Source organism: Diadema antillarum, unplaced genomic scaffold, assembly GCF_040938485.1.
Source record: "Diadema antillarum isolate AM-2024a unplaced genomic scaffold, OU_Dant_1.0 seq00001698_RagTag, whole genome shotgun sequence".
NCBI classification, from domain to species: Eukaryota; Metazoa; Echinodermata; class Echinoidea; order Diadematoida; family Diadematidae; genus Diadema; species Diadema antillarum.
Window position 1 is genome coordinate 1,072,578 of NW_027272389.1, and position 21,529 is coordinate 1,094,106.

Sequence of the window (21,529 nt, forward strand, 5' to 3'; positions counted from 1 at the left end):
TCAGCCAGGAATAACTTTATGGTCAACACTTTCATAGCAGATTTGTTGTTGTTGTTGTTGTTGTTGTTGTCTTTTTAACACTATCAAACTTTCACTTTCATGTTTTTTACTTTCAAGTACTAAAAGAAGAAGACTAACTTAACTGATTCAGAGTTGTTGTTTAACTTTTGCATCCCTTTGTCATTCATGAAATTATGAGAAAAGCTTATAACACACACATGCACGCTCACAGAGTCATTGTCAGTTGCATTCACCTGATGGACAGGACGCAGTCTTGCAGTGGCTGGCTGTTCTTCATCATGGCGATAGGGGTGAAGAGGACGTTACTGGATGGGTCAAGTACGCTCTGCGTCTCTAGGCACATCTGCAGCCAGCAGTTGGTGACGATCTCGTTGACCGTCAGGTTCACCGGCCAGCCGAAGATGGGCACCACGGCGTAGTCCGGAATTGCTCTGGTGCTCGCTGGTAGCACAACACCTAGGTTGGGAAATTATCGGTAGGAAGTTTGCACAGAGTCAAGGTACAGAGGAATATGCCACAATACATTGAAAGATTCAATTGAAAGACTGGCTGCTGGACGACAAAAGATCACAAAGACTTCGCGATCTTAAACTTCTCAATCTTTTGACAGTCTGACTGCACCTATTGTCTCAATTTGCTTCACTTGAAAGTTTACGAATCCCACTACAGTGGAGTCCCATTATGACGAAGTCCTCGGGACCGGTAGTTTTCTTTCGTTATATATCAAATTTCATTATAGACAAACAAATAAACAATAAAAAACATAGAGCAAATGATGTTGCAGCCTGAATTTTTACTTTACTTTTACTTTGTTTAACTGGAATTTCGTCAAAACTGTGTTTGTTATAATGGGAGTGCACTGTAGTGTACCCACTCACCGGCGTGTTCAGGGATCATCTTGCTGACCAGCTGCTCCTGCTCCTCCGTGAAGCCCATGACCACAAAGCGCTTGCCGGCAAAGATGTTTCCCGCTTGGTAACCCTCCTCCTCCTCCTCCTCCTCCTCCTCCTTCTCCTCCTCCTCCTGTTCATTATTGTCCCTAGTTACATCCTTTTCGTCTATATGCGTCTCGTCAGTATCGTTGTGACTCCTGCTCCTTCCTGCACTCTCCCGCCTGCTCGCGTTCCCCTCTTGGACAATGGTGATATCGTTGTCTTCTTCAGCTAAACACAAATTTGAAAGATCAGATACGTGACGTTTCAAGGGCAGGTCAATTACTGTTTACTGCAGTTATCATCTTTTAGTGGTGAATTCTGAAATCTGATTGGTCAATCAAGGAGAAAAATACTTCCAATATTTCAAGAATGAGATCATTGCCCCCATTGTATTTGATGTTTCACATTGCTCATGTTGTTCATTTGCTCGCATCACAGCTATACGCACTTGGACTGTTACAATTTACTACTTGTTTAGTACAAGCTAGCAGCACTGCTGCAGTGAGTTCATAAAAAAGAAAGACAAGAAAATGCAATTATTGGGTAGACCCAAGTTTATGAAACATGAATTAGGAGTCTATATTTACATCAAATATTTACCAATGAGATTACACTAAACCATAAAACCATTGCCCCCTGCTTGTTCTTATGGGGAAAAAAAATGAAATATCTATGGTCTGGTGCCATATATTCCATGAGGCCTCATAAAAAAGTATGACACTAGACTGTAGACCTTTCTCATATTTCGTGAATAAGGGGGTAACTATTAGTATTAAACTTGACATGTCAATTCAGTTTTATCTTTTCTTTCTACCCTGTATACCGTTACACGAGTATTGACAGTGAACTGAGTGTTGCTATGCCAAAACAAGCATGCAGCGTACACAACAAGACTGCTAAGTAGTAAACCACGACAGCCACTAGCAATCAAGCTATTGCTATATCAAGGCTTGACACTAACTTTTTCTTTTCGTGGTGCGACTATGCAATTTGGTGGCCCAATTTGGCCACCACAACATGTTTTCTTAAAAAGTGGTGGACCGACATCTATTTCTGGTGACCCCAGGCCAACACTAATGTTGAACCTTGGCTTTATCATGGAGATACATATCTCAGGCTGTGAACAGCATCTTGCAGGTAAACCAGTAAAAAAGAAACAACAAAAGACATTTTATGCATCTACTTGAATTCATAGACACCATGGCCGGAATTCATGAAGGTGGTATAATTGAAACCAAGGTTAAAACCATGGACAATTTGCACGGAGCGCCAAGCGTCGCATGGCCTATTTCATTACGAAATCGGTCATTTTGTTAATGAAATGAACATTTGTCGAAATGACTGTTTTCGTAACAAAATAGCGAAAAAAAGAAGATATATGGCTGGGTTGGACATGATGACCTACCTGCTCTGGATGCAGTGGGGAGATACTGACTCATAATGTCGTCTTCTGCGTTGTCGTCAGACTTCTCTCTCACGCTCATCCTGCCTGCTTTCTTGGGATTACGCTCTGGAAGTCTGCAAGAGGAGGTCACAGTTTACTGTATGTAAATCCCTCCCTTCTGAGCTGCTGTTTGATGAGAGGGGGGCACTACCCTTCTTTGGCTTTTATCACCCTGTACTGCCCAACGATTGACTCATCCACAATGTAATACAAACATGTGATTGTACACGGACTCAGATTAAGACGTTTGATATATCCATCTCTTTGAACCCCTAATTACAAAATAGAGAACATTCAATGGGGATTAAAGGTAAACACTGAATTAAAAGACTGCTAATATTGAAAGGATTTCCTATTTTCCCACAAACTGAAAATAATTGACTACGCCATCTAACACAAAGATGACATACTGAATAGAAAATATACATCCAAGAGATCTGTAGCAAGATCATCACTCACCACAAAACTCTTTCAGATATTCTCCTGATTTCGTGCTCTGCAATGCAGCATTTACTTGCTAAGTAGTAAATACATGTAGTAGTAATTCCTCTTCCTCTTCTCGGCATATCGATCAAATCATTCTGGATAAAGCTTCTAAATGATCTCTACATCACATAGACAGACAGACAGACACGCACACACACACACACACATACACACACACAATGAAATGTCAAGCAACCCTTGTTTGCTGGGGATTACAAGAAATACTGTGCCTACTCACACCTCACAAGCAAAGTGTTGACTAGACGAAGTAAATTCAACATTCCTAGCATCTCACTTCCGGGTAGAAAGGAAATTCCTTGTTGGCTTTGTTAACGTGTCCTTACTTGAAAGTGACCTCATTCTCCTTGTCATCCTCTCCCTCAAGGATGTCCCTCAGCTCAAAGTCACCCTCAGAGACCTGCCTGCCCGATTTGATGCACTCTATCAGCCACTGGACGGACACTAGGTGGGGTCTACGTAGAATGTGAGGAATGGGTACTGAGTATATTCTCATGTGAATTATGTCTCCAAACAATGTAAAGTTTATCTGGTGCTGCTGCTACTGTAGAAGTGGAACACCAGTACTATGCAGCAAGGAGATTTTTGCAATAAATTCTGCATTCTAGTAAAATACCACACAAATATTTTTGAAGATAATCATAAAAGGTACAAGAATACTCTCATAAGCAAAATTATACATGAGTGGGCTTAACTGAAATTGGTACACATGGGGAAAACATAATAGTACTTTTCGTATCAATCAAAAGATTATAACTTACTCATCTCTTAGCAAATGCAGGTTGAGATTGTTTAGTTGTGTTTTTTTTTTTTCTCATTAAATTGCTGCTTAAATTACAAGGAATTTACAAAAACTTGCTGGCACAATTCAAATTAAACCTGAAGAGTCTATACTGACTTAAAGTAAAGTTCCTACATGCTACCTGTATGTGATTAAACACAAACTTAAAATCAAAGTCTTCAGATCTTCAAAATGTATATGAAGACTTGGTCATGCGCCATTTTACATTTTAATTTGAGAGCTCCTGGGAGCGTATTCAACACTTCAAAGATGATAGACAGTTCCGCTAGTTGTTTCAACCTTTAGCATGGTGACTATAATACTGAAGGGTGATTGGACTCCCGGAAACACTCCTCTGGAAACTTAGTAATATTGAAGAGGAAATTACATGGAGGATTGAGTAAAATGCTGCAATGTTGGTAGAAGACGTCACTGACATTTGAGGAGAATTGGAAAATCCATGCAACAGATGTGAATATTTGTGCTGCCATTGCAAGATGGCTACAGCAGTTCAGGATGTCACAATAGGACAGCAACATTAAACAAAAAATATATGAAATTTTCTCTTTCATGCAAAATACATTTTCCTTCAATTTGTTACTGACATATGCTAAAGGTGAAATCACTCCCCCTGCTTTCTCACAGAGGAAAGTCAAGTGCTCTTTCCTTATGCTACAAAAAAAGGAAAATATGTTGGATGCTCTATGGAGATTCTTTATATTATTGCACTACTGTGACATCACAAATTGTTGTAGTCTTATCAAGCAATGACCACACATGAATTTAATCAAAGCTTTACACATTCACAACTTTTGAACAAAGTGTCCAATTTGCCTCAAACTTTCACTGATGTGTTCTACTGATATTCAGCATTCACTGAATCCAAAATCTATTTTATTTTGGGCAAATTCCCCTTAAGATTATATTGTTTGTTTATTCTTTAAGAGGAAGACAGTTTGCCACTTTGCTCACTTGCTTTGTAAGGACTTCAGCTCTGCTATATGCTCGTCTACTCTGTTACCAATGACAACATGGGACACATTTTCATTGATCTGATTGAAGCGAGTACCGCCGCCCGCGTTCACAATCCGTCGCAGTTTCTCGAGGTGCTGCCCACCAAAACCACTCAGAAATATCTGCAGTAAGAAGGATCACAGGAAGTCAAGGGTAAAACACTGCTTCACTCGTTCTACTGCTTTTCACTGTATCAACTGAACTGCTATTCAATTGAACAATTGTACTCACTGATCTTATTCAATTGCTATTCAACTGAACTATGTCATCAAACTTGTTCCATTACTATTCAATTGAACAATTGTCATTCACTGAACTTGCTCAACTGCTATTCAACTGAACAACTGCTAGTCATTGTAGTTATTCAATTGCTATTCAACTAATTATTGTTATCAACTAAACTTGATAAATTGTTACTCACTGAACATTAATCATGTTATTACCCTACTTCATTTTCTCTCATACTTGATGAAAATTTGTTAGTCTATACCTGCTGTACATGTGTGCATGCAGCCGATGCTTTATTCTTATCGATATACAGTGTAGTGGACCAGATAATTCAGAAGCAATAGCTACTAAATGTACGCATTAGGGTGAAATGCGGACCAAGGTCACACTTGGAATTTATATACACGTACCCGATAACTTCCGTAAATGCCATTATTTATTCCATGGGTTGTTTTTTTTCTCTTTAAAGAAATCATAGCCATGCTATAGAGTACCAAAGTGTGACGTCATGGCCATTCATTGCCATGGAAACTGGTTCTCAACATTAACAACCTCATGTAGACTGTTAGATGAGAATGCGACAGTTGCCGACCATGCTCACACCCACTTCCAACCCAATGCCGAAGTCTTGTGCATGTATTATCTCATTCGGAACCAGCAACAAGCTTTTACAAAACTGTGACATCATCACTTTGGTACTCTACAGATGTAACATGGGCATGTGTGCTTTCAGCAAAAAACAGAAAGTCTCCCTACACGGTGAATGCATAGATTACCCTATCTTTATAGTGCATTTGTTTAGTACAAAAAGCATTGTTTTTTTCATATAACTAACAAAAACCGAAACAACTGTTACCTCATGTAGCAAATTTGTAACATAAGCAATTCCTCAGTTGTGTCAATAAAACAATTCTTTTCTAAAGAAATGTGCAGGATACAAAATTGATTGCCAGATTTGCCTTATTGTAAGAGCGATATGGAAAATATTACATTCATTATGAATTACAGTCAACCTCGGATACCTCGAAGTAGTCGGGACTGAAGAAATTGGTTCGAGGTACGCGAACTTTGAGGTATGCGTACGTCGAATTTTCTTCGACTTATGCGATGTTTGTCGATGTTCAACATGGAATCTGTTACAGCGCCTACCGATTGTTTTTATGCTTGTCAATTGGATTTGAATCGACTTTAATATGAATGAATTGAATGAAAATCGATGTTCTTCTTTCATCAGTGTTTTCTGGTGGACAATTAAATCACTTATCACCATGAAAACAAAAAGAAAATACCGGTACGTAATCGAGTGCAAGACAGGGTTGCAGAATATGCGTGCTGAATGTACATTGTCGCGTCGGCGTAGGTACCCCCCTCGATCACTATTCGTTTATCCTCCTTTTCTCTCTCTAAGTCATCATCTCTTACACAATATCCAACACACGAATCACAGTCTTAGCTTTGCAAACTTTTAAAATTTCGCACAACTATGGGTGTACATGTAGCTCACCAAGAACATCTAGAGCTACAGCTAGGGAGCAACGGCAATGTCACACCGCTACGCACCGGTCTTCCATGTGTCTACCAGCAGCACTCACAGTCAGTAGATTGATACCGTTAATCATTTCGAAATGTAAAAGCAACAATCTGTTATTTATTTTAGTATCATACGGAGCAGAATATCACTGTTATTCATTTCCAAATTTACAAGCAAACATCCGACATTCGTTTTATTATAATACGGAGCCCAATATTACTGCTGTCCACTTCCAAAAGTGAAATGAATTATCTGACAATAATTTTATCATCGAATGGAGCTGAATGTTACTGTTTTTCATTGTTGAATGTCAAGGCAGACAGCAGACATTTATTTTACCATCAAACGCAGCTGAATGTTAGTGTTATTAACTTCGAAATGTATAATAGCAAATATCCGACATTTATTTTAGCATCGTATGGAGCAGAATGTTACTGCTATTAACTTCCAAATGTAAAAGCAATCATGACTGTGATATTTATTTTGGAATCTTGCGGAGCCGAATGTTCTTGCTACTTACTTTCGAAAGTAAAAGCAAACATTCGACATTTATTTGATCATTGTACGGAGTTGAATATTATTGTTATTCATTTCCGAACGTAAAAGGGATCATTCGACATTTATTTTAGCCTATTCCGGAGCTGAATGTTATTGCTATGTACTTTTGAACGTAAAAGCAAACATCTGGGATTCATATTATCATCGTACGGAGTTGAATATTATTATTTATTTCCGAACGTCAAAGCAAACATTCGAAATTTATTTTAGCATCTTCCGGAGCCGAATGTAATTGCTATTTACTTTCGAATATAAAAGCAAACATCATACGGAATTGAATACTATAGTTATTCGTTTTCGAACGTCTAAGGGATCGTTCGACATATATTTTTGTATCTTTCGGAGCCGAATTTTATCCTTGTTTATTTCCAAACGCAAAATCAAATATCTGACATTAATTTAAGAACCCTTCAGAGCTGAATCTTACAGTCATTCATTTCCAAAAGTATAAGCAAACATCCGACATTTATTTTAGTATCGTATGGAGTCGAATATTACTGTTATTCATTTCCAAAATTAAAAGCAATCATCTGACATTCATTGTAGCAACTTTCGGGGCCGATTGTTACCGCTGTTCATCTCCAAAAGTAAAGGCAAACTTTTTTTTGGTGGCCCGACGTGCGTTTTGGCGGCCCCGGGCCACTGTAAGTGTCGAGCCCTGAATAAGTGCAGCACAGTATGAAGGATGGGCTACTTGAGTAGTGAGGAATATTGCAAGATCAGATTTCGGCTATGGCTTCTGAGAACAGTGCTATTACTGTAATCATAAACATTTACCGAAGAGGATTGTTCGCATTAGAAAAAAAAAGTGAAACAATCTTAGGGGGCCTTTACGATTGTGCTAGAAAAGAAAAGGAAAAAAATACCGAAAACTCAAAAAAGATTCAAGTCAAAACAGGGGTAAAATACATGATGATTTCTTTTTTTTTTGTCGGAAAATCGTACAGCGTACTATTCCGTTACTTCGAAATCTATCAGAATAAACTGTTGTTAAATCATATCTATACTATTCTTTATTATGCTAGACGTAATACTTCCAGATCACATACCACACTATTTTCATAATCGCATTGCTGGAAAAAAAAAATATTCAGAGCTTGCGTTCTCGGGGGAGAATTAATGAAACAAATTTCGTGAAAGGAAAAAAGTATTAAAAAAAACACTAGCGGGAGATTGATGTTTGGACAGTGGACCGTGATTAATGCCAAAGATGTAACTGTCAACACCTAAGCAGGTGCGCCACGACGGTTAAGAAATGTACGCGCACGGCATGACTATCACAATCGCAAATCAAAACAGAGTGGTCAAAGAAAGATGATGGGCAGAGCGTAGTGCTATTGTAAGCACGCCCTCCATTTGCACGGCTGCTATATGCATACCGTGCATGTGTGTAGGTACAGTAGGTGTTGGGGATTTTTCTTGTCAGCTGTGTACCGGGTATTTCTTTGAGCGCACGATCGTTCTGGGCTCAGAATATTTACAATTGAGTGTGAAAAGATTTGTGACATGTCTTCGCTGTCCGCGCGCGCTTCATCGGAAATGCTGAGTGATGTTTGCAATTTCAATTCGAGCAACATGCTGGGAAAAACAATAAGTTAATTAAGATCGGGACATGAGATTTCCCTTCGAGGTAACCGAACTTTGAGTTAGTTTTTTCGAGCTACGCGAATTTTAACACACGAAAACTCCAAAGGAACAATCGGGACTTTCATTTTGCCTTCGAGGTAAGCGATATTCGGCTTATCCGAGTTCGAGGTATCCCAGGTTGACTGTATCTATTGTGCCTACAGTGTTTTTCCATAAAATGATCAAAAAATAAAGGGGGGGGGGAGGGCACAACCAACTTTTCCAAGTTTGGTGGCCTAAAATAGAACTATTCTGTGAAGATTAAACCTAAAGCAGCCACAGTAAAAATTTCAATATTGGTTTATAGAAGATGAAAGTGTCAATCATCAAATCTACACTAGCTGAAATTCACCTTGCAACCGTCCAGGAACATGTCCGCCTGCCAGCAGGAAGGGTCCAACTTGTCCAGCTCTTCCAGACCATCTGATGGTCGAGACGGTCTCGTCCCACTGGTTTCCATGGCGATGCTTGGCTCTGTCATGGCAGTCTCGTCCACAGGATGTATGCTGCTCATGTTTATTGCACTGATGTTGCTCAGGGCTAAAAAAGAAGACACAAGTAATTGGTTGCAGGGCTTAAAACAAAACCTTTTGGGGAGTCTGCAATATTGTACATGTATCACCTCATATACGGTCCAAATTCAGTTGACAGTTCATTTCAATTCAAGCATACTATGGTATCTGGTACCTTCATATGCATAACCAAAGAGAACATTACTGAACTTGCTCTAAGAGAATCAAATACCAATTTTGTGTGTCACAAGGTGAAGTTCAATTAAAAAAATATTTCCTGCAGAACAACATATGCTGCTTCCTTCGGCTTGTCGTCTCCAGGTAAACGCCACATGAAACGAACAAGATCTTGATCGTGTAGACAGACCAAAACAAACAACAAGAAGTCATAAGCATTCTTTGGTGTAGGCATCAAAACTCTTGTTAGTTATTTAAGAAAGAAAGATCAATCTTTGATTTGGTCATTTTTTTATCAACAGTGAATTTTAGACACCAGGGTCACACAAACCAGTCTTTTTATAGACTGAATGAAAGTATACATTGGCATCAGCACACTCGTTTGCAACATACATTACAATGTCATTCAAACCCTATCACTCAAGAATAAAAGAAAAAGAAAAAAAAAAAGACTCGCAAGAATCTGATCTAAACTTTTATTAAACAAAATACCAACAGAATATAAACATTATAGTGGATTATTCAAGTACGGAACAATCATGAAGCAAGTCCTCGCTCTGTAAAAAAAAATAATAATAAATAAGGAAAAATGAAAAGAAAAAATTACTTCAGAACAAAATGTTTCCACTACTGGCACTTATCCTTCCCCCATTTGTCTACACATTGCCTCCTCACAAAATCAAAGTGCTAGCCTTAACTTTCCCTGATCAGAAAAAAAAAAATTACTTTGTTTAATCCATAAGATGTCACCATGCTATAACATGAGTGTCATAGACTACATGACTACATGATTACTTGATATGTATACTACATCTGTGTGTAACTTTTGAGTTTCTTTTTACTTCATCATGAAACCCTGTTTCAATTTCAAACAAAGCATTGATCAAATCAAAAGGTGGAGAGAGAAATATTTGCCTTAAAATAATATCTAGCACAATTCTTTATTTCTACGCAGTCCTTCAAACAAAAATCAAAGTAGTTTCACATTTGATGCAAACTGGTGGCGCTTGAAGATGGCAGCTGTCATTCAAAGGCCGGGGGGAGTGCAATACTGGCCTTGGAAACACACAGCATTACACAGGCCCCGCCCTGTGCAAAACAGCCAAAGGTGTGACCATTGTAAAGAAGGATTCCCAAGTTCTTGTTCATAGTCCAAAAAGAGAAACTCTTTGTGTCTTTCAATAAGTTTTTGGATGTAAAAAGTTTTTTTAACTTGGTCTGTTGAGTTAGAATATCTTTCGATGACTTTGTTTCATTTAAAATTGTTCAAATGATGAAATTTGATAAAGGACATTTGCATATTTGAAAACACTGTACAGAACTTTGAATCACCTTCATTACAATTTTGTCAAGCCAGTTTGCAACATTGCATATCTTAGTGAACAAGTAATGCTGTCAGTAAGTCCCATCCTTGTGAAGTTCAACGGGGAAACAGGTAGCGGCAGAAATCATGCTTCATTGTAGTTGTCACGCCTCTCCGTGTGAGTGACTAGGAGACTTTGCAAAGCCCCAGAGAAGCCGGGGTAAGTGCAATACTATCATATTTTCAGAGCACTGCACTGACCACGACCTATCCGAGGCTAGCATGCCGAGTTGTGCTGCCAACACAGATCTACCGGGACTGGCATTTCATCCAGCATTTTCCTCGAGCTCAAGTAGGCCAGATCTCTTTGTTTACAGGGCTTTCGGTGAAATCAGTCACTGTGTGGCAAGTCCAAAGTTTCTTGTTGATCTTCCTGCCACAAATCCCAGCAGTACTAAAACTGCCATGTATCAGCCGGGGTAAGTGCAATACTTGCCTTGATATCATCACAGGATTACACTGGCCCCGCCCGATACAGAGCAGTCACTATCGATGACTTGATGAGATGAAAATGTACTTCTGTCTTACTCTGTCAAATCATCATTGCCATTTCACAAAATTCAGCAGCTACACTTCGCAGGACATCAGATTTCAACTTCATGTACTTCCTGTCCCCTAACCCACCCCTGTTCTCTCATGTGCTAGTAGCTCTTTCTCTTCTTTACCCTTTTATGATACAAAAATGTTCTCTCTCTCTCTCTCTCTCTCTCTGAGACTGTCATACGAATTACACTTGTTGTTGACAATAACAAGAAAATTATGACATTTCTTCTTATATTCTTTGGAGGGTATAACTTCATCAGCTTCATCCATCCAACAGTGCCTTCATCATCACTCAAGTGACTGAATGGGATCTATCTAACCAAGTGGAAAAATAATCGAAATCCACGGTGGAAAACATCTCCAAACACTCACTACTGAGTCTCTGCTGCTGTTTGGCCGTCTTCACAGGAGTAGACGTGGACTGCTCCTGGGATATCACACTGTACAGCTGCTCGTCCAAGCAGTAGCCGGCCTCTATACTGTCATAAAACCACTGAAAGGACAAGAAAAGTCGCATGAGGAGTCTGTGAGTGAGGTTCATATCTCTTTCAAACAGATCATGTTCCTTCCTACCCTATACTGTAAAAACACGGATTTCACTAGCATGAAACTTATCAAGAATTTTGCAAGGGGACAAAGATTCCCTAAAGTTTTCGTCTGCACATCGAATTGAATGCAAGTACTACTATATACCATAACGGTTGGCCATGTTTGAAATATTCACAATGAAAAAAAAAAGGCTGTTGGCTCTAAATTGTGAAAGCTTAACAGTATACTACTGATTTAACACTCATCAGAGTTGAAAGAAATCTGTACCACTCCTTGAAGATTTCTACGTGCTCCTTTGTTTTGAACAGACAGACATCATGCTACTCTGCACTTCAGGACAGTACAGATTTGCAATTTCCCTTATGCTGTTCTTACTGTGCATTACATCACTGTGGCATCATTTTTATTTATCAGGCAAAGAAAAACTACTTTGCAGGCTGAGTCTACTCATGAGAATTCTTGATGAACTGTCTGGTTTTTATTTCATTCTTCTTAAAGGCACAATCAATTAAAAAAAAAAAGTTAGGTGACATCAAATGACTCAAATGCACAAAACATGCACCCAGAAAACAATTGAGGATCACATTGCTTGAAGTTTTCATATTGAGTTTCAATTATGTCTTTTGAACAAGTCCCAAAGTTTCTGCTTATCTGGATGACCAATATACATGCATAACTTTATTCCAGTATCAACTACTGACCTAGTTCACACCTCACACTGTACAACAACTTGTTTGTCAAGTTACAAATCTGTCCATCCCGAGTACTTCAGCACACGTCCCACAAACTCTTCTGATTCATGCCCTGAAACACTCACTTGAATGGAAACGGTGTGAATCTTCCACTTCCTGGCGAACTCAAACTTTGGTCCTCTGGAGACGCCCACGATGAGATGGGTACACTCGTTGTACTTCAACTCCCCCGTGTAATGTCCACCTTCAAAATCAAAATTAGAGCAAGAAACCATCAAACTTTACAAGCCATTCTTGTTTAAATGCACAAAGGCAAATCTACTGCAACAGTACTTACGCTTCCATGAATTCCGCTGAAAAAAATGTGCACTTTACAACAAGCCACTTCTATGAATGCATGATGCCTTTTACGCTTCATGATGATTTTGAAATTGGGCGTAATAAACCACATACAGTTGGATTGGGGGGAGATACAAATTGCCTCTGGCATCCTTCCAGATGGAGGCAGAAAAAAAGAGCTGCCCCCCCCCCCCCCAATCAAAAAAAATAAATAAAATACAAACAACTCTGATTTAAATGTCTCCTTCTTTACAAATAATAGCTAAGATAGGGTTCACCCATTGAGGACAGGCTGATTTTGCTTTAACACGAAATTCCCATAGACATCTGCCCAGGTTAACCCTAACTTACCTGGGGGGGGGGGGGGGGGGGGCATAATGCCCCCCCCCCCCCCCTCGACAAATTCCGCGTCCATTCCGCCGCGCAAAATTTTTTGACCGCGTTGCTCGCTGACTTTTTACTTTCAAGTCTCGCGCAACTTTTGAGACCAAATTTGTCGCGACCGGGCATACCGTTCCGAAGCCACGCCCCTTCAAAAAATTTTCGTTCACCCCAAAATTGCTCAAAAACGTGATTTTGTGTACAAAGTCAATACAAATTGTGTATTTTCAATTAATTCATATAAAGATTCATATTTTTAATTTTAATGGCTGAAATAAATTTATTTTAGTATAATTATGCTTCTAAAGATGTGTATGACAAATTCTGCTGCAAAAAACAACAAAAACAAAAGTTCGAAAAAACAAAGAAATACGTTAAAAATGATAAAACAATAAAAAACAGAAGAAATTAATTTTGATACTGAATTTTTTTTTACGTACAAATGTTCGGAATGTCACTAGAAATATTTACAACAAAGATCAGCATTCCATAAGCTTTTATAAGCCAATCACAGACGAAAATGAGGTTTTTTGCATATATTTGCATAATTAATTAATTCAAAATAAAAAATGCAAATTTTTTGAAAATTGAACTGCACAGTCTTGTAGATTACATTCGGTTTTATGTTCATGCAAAATTTTGCGGCGGTTGCGCGATCAACGGCCGAGATCTGAAAGGGGGGCCATAATGGCCCCCCCCCCCCCCCCCCCCCCCCCCCAGGAATTCAAGCTTGCTAAATAGCCCAGGTAAGTTAGGGTTAAGCAGTGATAAGGAAAATATTTCCACATCATAAAGTCCATACACAATTTACCAATAAAATGCAGCATGTCCATATTAGTCTATTCATATGATATTTCATATGATATACACAGCTACCATCAGCATCTTTCTGTCTCAAAATTTTCACAATGATACTGGCAAGCCAAATACCCACACAACAAGGAAAAGTAGAAATTACGCGGTGCGTAAAATCTGTCCCCGCCGGAAGTAGCATTTAGTAGCAAAATGTACAATATTGGTAAAAAATCAAGGTCAAAGGTCAAAGAAGTCAAAGGTCAAAATTCTGTGTAGAAGTTTTGAAGCCCTCACCTAGTGCCATCACAAAAAGCAAACGGAATCGAAATCGGGTTAGAAATGGCAAAGGAGTAGCATTTTGTAGCCAATGTACAATATAGGTCAAAAATCAAGGTCAAAGGTCAAAGAAGTCAAAGGTCAAAATTCTGTGTAGAAGTTTTGAAGCCCTCACCTAGTGCCATCACATAAAGAAAACGGAATCGAAATCGGGTTAGAAATGGCAAAGGAGGAGCATTTTGTAGCCAATGTACAACATAGGTCAAAAATCAAGGTCAAAGGTCAAAGAAGTCAAGGGTCAAAATTCTGTGTAGAAGTTTTGAAGCCCTCACCTACAGACTGTAGTGCCATCACATAAAGCAAACGGAAATGAAATTGGATTAGAAATGGGAAAGGAGTAGCATTTTGTAGCAAAATGTACAATGCAGGTCAAAAATCAAGGTCAAAGGTCAAAGAAGTCAAAGGTCAAAATTCTATGTAGAAGTTTTGAAGCCCTCACCTAGTGCCATCACATAAAGCAAACGGAATCGAAATCGGGTTAGAAATGGCGAAGGAGTAGCATTTTGTAGCCAATGTACAATAAAGGTAAAAAATCAAGGTCAAAGGTCAAAGAAGTCAAAGGTCAAAATTCTGTGTAGAAGTTTTGAAGCCCTCACCTAGTGCCATCACATAAAGCACACGGAATCGAAATCGGGTTAGAAATGGCGAAGGAGTAGCATTTTGAAGCAAAATGTACAATATAGGTCAAAGGTCAAGGTCAAAGGTCACAACTGAAATTCTGTGTAGAAGTTTCAAAGCTCCCATGTAGTGCTATCATATAAAGCAAACAGAATCAAAATTGGCTCATAAATGACAGAGAAGTAGCAAATTGAACATTTTGATCACACACGGACGCACAGACAGACAGACGGACGGACAGACAGACGGACACACGGACACACACACGTACGGAGCCCCTTTCATAGTCCCCTGCTCAAACTCATTCGGCGGGGACAACAAAGTTCATCAACTTTATGGGCACTACAGAAGTGTGAGACACTGCATTTGAACAATTCATTGTTTTTTTTCAAATTCTACGTCAAGGACTGACCGACAAACTCTTTCCCACAGCTATGTTGAATGAATTGGGATAAATTGATTACGACATGAAGTCCTTAAACTCACCATGTTGGCCAACACGATTCTTGATTTCTTGCCTTTCTGCACCCTCCAAACCCGTCACACAGATGATACACCCCTTGAATGCTGGGCATTTGTGCATCTCCATGAACTCACTGGTTGTGCCGCTGAAATGCCTAAAAAAAAAAAAATAAGAATCACATACAATTACACCACTTCAACCAAAAACAAAACAAATAAAGAAGACAATTAGTATTACACAGAAAATGGTGGCAATGCTCTACTGATTGCTAATGCAGGCCTTGGGTAGACCAGGAAAAAGATGGGACTGTCTAAAACACTCAATTTACACTGAACTGAATGTCATACAGGGGCTGTCATAATCAGGTTGTCAGGTGCTGTCGTAATGCAGACCAGTTACCTTTCACAGTAGTATGCTCTTGCTACTTACTCGCTGTAGCAGTAGCAAGTTGTTACAGGTGCTTGCTAAATTGTCATGACCATCCATGAAATTACAAACAAGCAAAATCTGTCTTAAGCTGCTAAACACACACACAGACACACACACACACACAAATTATTCCTCTAGCAATTTCTACTTTTACTATAGGCAGGGATTGACACTACCATTTTTCTCTGGTGGACCCTACAATCTTTTACTTTGAAATTTTGGTAGCCCAAAACAGAAGGAAACATAAAATTTCATTCTGAATTTTAGCTGCCTTATCAGGCCATCAAAAGATAGGCTTTTTGGGACCTTACAATCTTTGAATTTGAAATTTTGGTAGCCCGAAACAGAAGGAAACATAAAATTTTATTCTGAATTTTAGCTGCCTTATCAGGCCATCAAAAGATAAGCTTTTTGGGACCCTACAATCTTTGAATTCGAAATTTTGGTGGCCCAAAACAGAGGGAAACATCAAGTTCATTTTGAATTTATGCTGCCTTATCAGGCCATCAAACGACAGCCTTTTTGGAAATTGAGTGGCCTGACATCAATTTTCAGTGGTCCTGGGGACCGCTAATGACGAGTTCTACTACTGGGGGGTGTTTCATAAAGCTGTTCGTAAAGTTACGAACAACTTACGAGCGACTGGTGATCAGTTCTGATGTGCTATACTTATCAGAATTTCAATAATTCAGCACAAGAACTGATCACCAGTCGCTCGTAAGTCGTTCGTAACTTTACGAACAGCTTTATGAAACACCCCCCAGGTCTGCTTTTACAAAAACTCACTTGTGCTGGCTCTCCTCCCAGGCTGCCTCTATCCACTCTGGCAGCATGATCGGCTTCTTCAAGTTTGCAGCCACCTAAATGGAGACATTTCCAACACACATAAAGGCAAATGATTAGTACAATGGTCTGTACAAGTATTTCCTACTTTATACATGGAGAAAAGAGGGAGAAAAGGATATACAACACTCAGACAGGATCTGTCACAGTAACCAGCAAAGACAGGAAAAATTGTGGTTGAGGGGACTTCCCAATTGATTAAATTGGTTGAATTTTTTTCTTTCCGTCTTTTTTTCTAGTCAAAACAGCCTCAGAGTAATGGATTGCGTGTTTGTTTGGGTTTTTTTTTCATTTTCCAAGCACAAGATTGTCAGTAAACATTATCACTCCCATCAAAGGAAAGCCAAAGGCAACACCAGACATCAAGACTGTCATAACATTTATGAAGGCTCACACAAATATATTCTGATCAAGTGTTCCTACTTCCTAAGTCATTCTAACCCATGTGACATCAGAATATTTCCATTCTCCCTAACTGACTTTCTACATGGGCTGATTCAACGAATGAATTGAGTTCAGCAGATTGGTTTGCTGAAATATTCATATCATATCACGTTAGTAGAATAGCTCGTTAGTGCATGAACGTCAGGACGGAAGAGACATTCGTAAATTCGAATATGTTACTATACTGGTCATTTCATAGTACTCACATGGTACTTTTTGGAGCCCACTTCTCCCACCACGAGGTGCGTCACCATTTCAGTGAAGTCCCTGGAGACACGCCCACCCATCCACTGGATCAGCTGGTGGAGATTCTCCTAACAGAAGAAAATGAGATGGGAATTACAACCATGTCAATTTCACAAATAATTTTTTTCCCCATCCTTTGTTGCGAATGCAGAAGACACAAATAAAATATATTAGTAATCCTTATCTGTCTGGACCACAACTTAGTCCCAGTAAAGCGCTCTGAAGCTATCTTCTTTCTTTTTTTTGTGGGGAAAACTGCAAATATCAAGCGAGTTTTTTCAAATTTAAGAACGAACAAAAATATGTCAAATCTCATTTCGTCTTGATCAAATATAAACCATATAAAATACGGTAAGACAGTAACAAGCAAAATGGCAAAAATGACATATTGACTAATCCTGCATTGAATTGTAATGTTCCATAAAAGTCTCCTCCTCCAATTAAGCATGTATCCTTATACCTGGATGCACCTTGTATGAACATTATGTAAATCATTCACTGATGAATAATATCCACAGAAAGTTTAATCAAGGTGACAACGATTAAAAAGCCAGTATATTCAGAATATATTAACCGGCCGCAGTGTGGAAAAAGCCAGTACATTCAGAATGTATTAACCGGCCGCAGTGTAGAGCGAACTCTTACCCTTTTGGCCTTTTCTACACTTGAACAGCTGACCACAACATCCTGCATGGCAATGTTGTTAATTGGGTGGGGAACATTGGGCACTGCAACCTGCAGCTCCAGGCACGAGATCACGCACTGTGGCCCCACCACCCTGCAAACAAATGTAAAGACACGCTATGAAAACAAACGTCTTGCCCACACAAAGAAAGCCACTGTTGGGACTGACAAGATTCATGGCAGGTTTAGCAGGATGTCAACCTGAGGGAGACAAGCTGCGTGGTCCCACTGCTTTGCTCACCCCCACCTACATATCAATACAATGCAGCTATACCAGGGGTTCTTTGTAATGCAACAGATCTTCTATCTAATGCCCAAACAAAGGTATTCCCCACAGAACGTATGTTCATCATCAAGAAGGGTGGGGCATAATGAGTAATACACTTGAATTAACATTGACAATGGTCTTCACTGCACTGCCATAACACCCATTGTTATGACTAGAGTAATGCAGCAGAATTGCATCTAGAGCATGCATACCTTTCCATTTGCTCCTTTGTTCATTAACAACACCCTTCAATGCATTCCCACCCTGTTTCACTGATACTGAAGTATCGCAGACAGAAGTTCATCCAGCATACATTGTACACCACTAACTTCACTGATTTATCCAACTGCTTTTTAAAAATACTCAAAGTACTGTCAAAACTGCCAAATGAAAAATAACAAGGAAAAGTAGAAATTACGCGGTGCGTAAAATATGTCCCCGCCGGAAGTAGCATTTAGTAGCAAAATGTACAATATCGGTAAAAAATCAAGGTCAAAGGTCAAAGAAGTCAAAGGTCAAAATTCTGTGTAGAAGTTTTGAAGCCCTCACCTAGTGCCATCACAAAAAGCAAACGGAATCGAAATCGGGTTAGAAATGGCGAAGGAGTAGCATTTTGTAGCCAATGTACAATATAGGCCAAAAATCAAGGTCAAAGGTCAAAGAAGTCAAAGGTCAAAATTCTGTGTAGAAGTTTTGAAGCCCTCACCTAGTGCCATCACATAAAGCAAACGGAATCGAAATCGGGTTAGAAATGGCGAAGGAGTAGCATTTTGTAGCCAATGTACAATATAGGTCAAAAATCAAGGTCAAAGGTCAAAGAAGTCAAAGGTCAAAATTCTGTGTAGAAGTTTTGAAGCCCTCACCTAGTGCCATCACAAAAAGCAAACGGAATCGAAATCGGGTTAGAAATGGCGAAGGAGTAGCATTTTGTAGCCAATGTACAATATAGGTCAAAAATCAAGGTCAAAGGTCAAAGAAGTCAAAGGTCAAAATTCTGTGTAGCAGTTTTGAAGCCCTCACCAAGTGCCATCACATAAAGCAAACGGAATCGAAATCGGGTTAGAAATGGCGAAGGAGTAGCATTTTGTAGCCAATGTACAATATAGGTCAAAAATCAAGGTCAAAGGTCAAAGAAGTCAAAGGTCAAAATTCTGTGTAGAAGTTTTGAAGCCCTCACCTAGTGCCATCACATAAAGCAAACGGAATCGAAATCGGGTTAGAAATGGCGAAGGAGTAGCATTTTGTAGCCAATGTGCAATATAGGTCAAAAATCAAGGTCAAAGGTCAAAGAAGTCAAAGGTCAAAATTCTGTGTAGAAGTTTTGAAGCCCTCACCTAGTGCCATCACATAAAGCAAACGGAATCGAAATCGGGTTAGAAATGGCGAAGGAGTAGCATTTTGAAGCAAAATGTACAATATAGGTCAAAGGTCAAGGTCAAAGGTCACAACTGAAATTCTGTGTAGAAGTTTCAAAGCTCCCATGTAGTGCTATCATATAAAGCAAACAGAATTAAAATTGGCTCATAAATGACAGAGAAGTAGCAAATTGAACATTTTGATCACACACGGACGCACAGACAGACAGACAGACGGACGGACAGACACACGGACACACACACGTACGGAGCCCGTTTCATAGTCCCCTGCTCGAACTCGTTCGGCGGGGACAAAAATAAAGCTCACCATGTCAGTTGCAATTTTTGTGTATAAAATCTACGACGTTATAATGTATGTTTACACCTTATGTTTTCAAAGCTGCTAACTGTTGATGTATAACACATAATCCACCATACCATGCATGAAAAAGATCCCACATGTTGACGAATATACTTGCCTGCATTTTAAGCCGACAAGGTGGTCAAATGCAGCTCCGCTGAACTGACCAATGACGTACAAGTGCTTCTCCTTCTTCTCCAAGTTCAAGACATCTTTTGACAGGATTCTCTCAGTGGGCAAGCGTGCACTCTGGACAGCCTTTGGAAACGAGACATTTCCGAGTTGAGACACTGGACACATTCAAATATTGCACCAGTTTTATATTTCTCCTCACTCATGAAAACGGAATCTTTATAGTCAGCAGCAAGAGAGATAATCAGGCAACAGCAACAAAAGGTAACATGCATAATACTCATCTGTTTCAGTGACTAGTTTGCTTACTTTTGGCAAGGAATATTATAGGTACTTCGCTGATAATTCCGAATCATTATCATCACAAAAACCCAATGCATTTGTTCCTCCAACCATTCAGCTGGCCCATTCATTTTACAGTACAAGGCCAGTATTATAACATCAGAAGAATTGGATCGGACTAATGGGCTGCCACTCCTTAGCCCTAGTTGCATAACTCAGTATGTGTGCGTGCGTGCGTGTGTGTATGTGTGTGAATGATACATTCATTAAAATAGCTAACTCAGCACGTAGCAGTCATTCATTTCTCCACGACCTCTCATTACCTGGGCTGCCTTGAGCATGTGCCCCTCCTCCCCCTGGCTTGTGACGACAAACTTCACTTTGACGCTCATGATTCATCTGCTGGGGTTTACCCTTCATGAGATGGACATGTAGCTACTGCTGACCTCTCTTCCTCTCTCTCTACAAGACAAAACAGAATGTTTTCAAGATATTTACACAATTTGTCTTGTTTCAGTTACATCTGTATCTCTGTAATACAAACATAACAAGGAAAAGTAGAAATTACGCGGTGCGTAATATATGTCCCCGCCGGAAGTAGCATTTTGTAGCAAAATGTGCAATATAGGTAAAAAATCAAGGTCAAAGGTCAAAGATGTCAAAGGTCAAAATTCTGTGTAAAAGTTTTGAAGCCCTCACCTAGTGCCATCACATAAAGCAAACAGAATCGAAATCGGGTTAGAAATGGCGAAGGAGTAGCATTTTATAGCCAATGTACAATACAGGTCAAAAATCAAGGTCAAAGGTCAAAGAAGGCAAAGGTCAAAATTCTGTGTAAAGTTTTGAAGCCCTCACCTAGTGCCATCACATAAAGCAAACGGAATCGAAATCGGGTTAGAAATGGCGAAGGAGTAGCATTTTGTAGCCAATGTACAATACAGGTCAAAAATCAAGGTCAAAGAAGGCAAAGGTCAAAATTCTGTGTAGAAGTTTTGAAGCCCTCACCTAGTGCCATCACATAAAGCAAACGGAATCGAAATCGGGTTAGAAATGGCGAAGGAGTAGCATTTTGTAG

At 39.4% G+C, this 21,529-nt stretch overlaps 1 protein-coding gene across 1 annotated transcript in view; it reads right to left on the minus strand.

Moving 5' to 3' along the window:
- The window catches only part of LOC139711761 (DNA topoisomerase 2-binding protein 1-like), a 50,630-nt gene that overhangs the window by 20,326 nt on the left and 8,775 nt on the right, over positions 1-21,529 (minus strand). The window contains exons 2-16 of the mRNA XM_071623616.1: positions 20,778-20,916; positions 20,159-20,298; positions 18,018-18,150; positions 17,333-17,440; positions 16,626-16,699; positions 15,434-15,564; positions 12,604-12,722; positions 11,610-11,730; positions 8,995-9,182; positions 4,658-4,821; positions 3,231-3,359; positions 2,362-2,474; positions 1,069-1,184; positions 900-1,014; positions 255-477 (exon numbers count right to left, since the gene is read on the minus strand). Coding sequence (XP_071479717.1) covers positions 255-477; positions 900-1,014; positions 1,069-1,184; positions 2,362-2,474; positions 3,231-3,359; positions 4,658-4,821; positions 8,995-9,182; positions 11,610-11,730; positions 12,604-12,722; positions 15,434-15,564; positions 16,626-16,699; positions 17,333-17,440; positions 18,018-18,150; positions 20,159-20,298; positions 20,778-20,846 — 1,943 coding nt within the window. The 5' untranslated portion in view covers positions 20,847-20,916. The remainder of the gene's footprint in view (positions 1-254; positions 478-899; positions 1,015-1,068; positions 1,185-2,361; positions 2,475-3,230; positions 3,360-4,657; positions 4,822-8,994; positions 9,183-11,609; positions 11,731-12,603; positions 12,723-15,433; positions 15,565-16,625; positions 16,700-17,332; positions 17,441-18,017; positions 18,151-20,158; positions 20,299-20,777; positions 20,917-21,529) is intronic.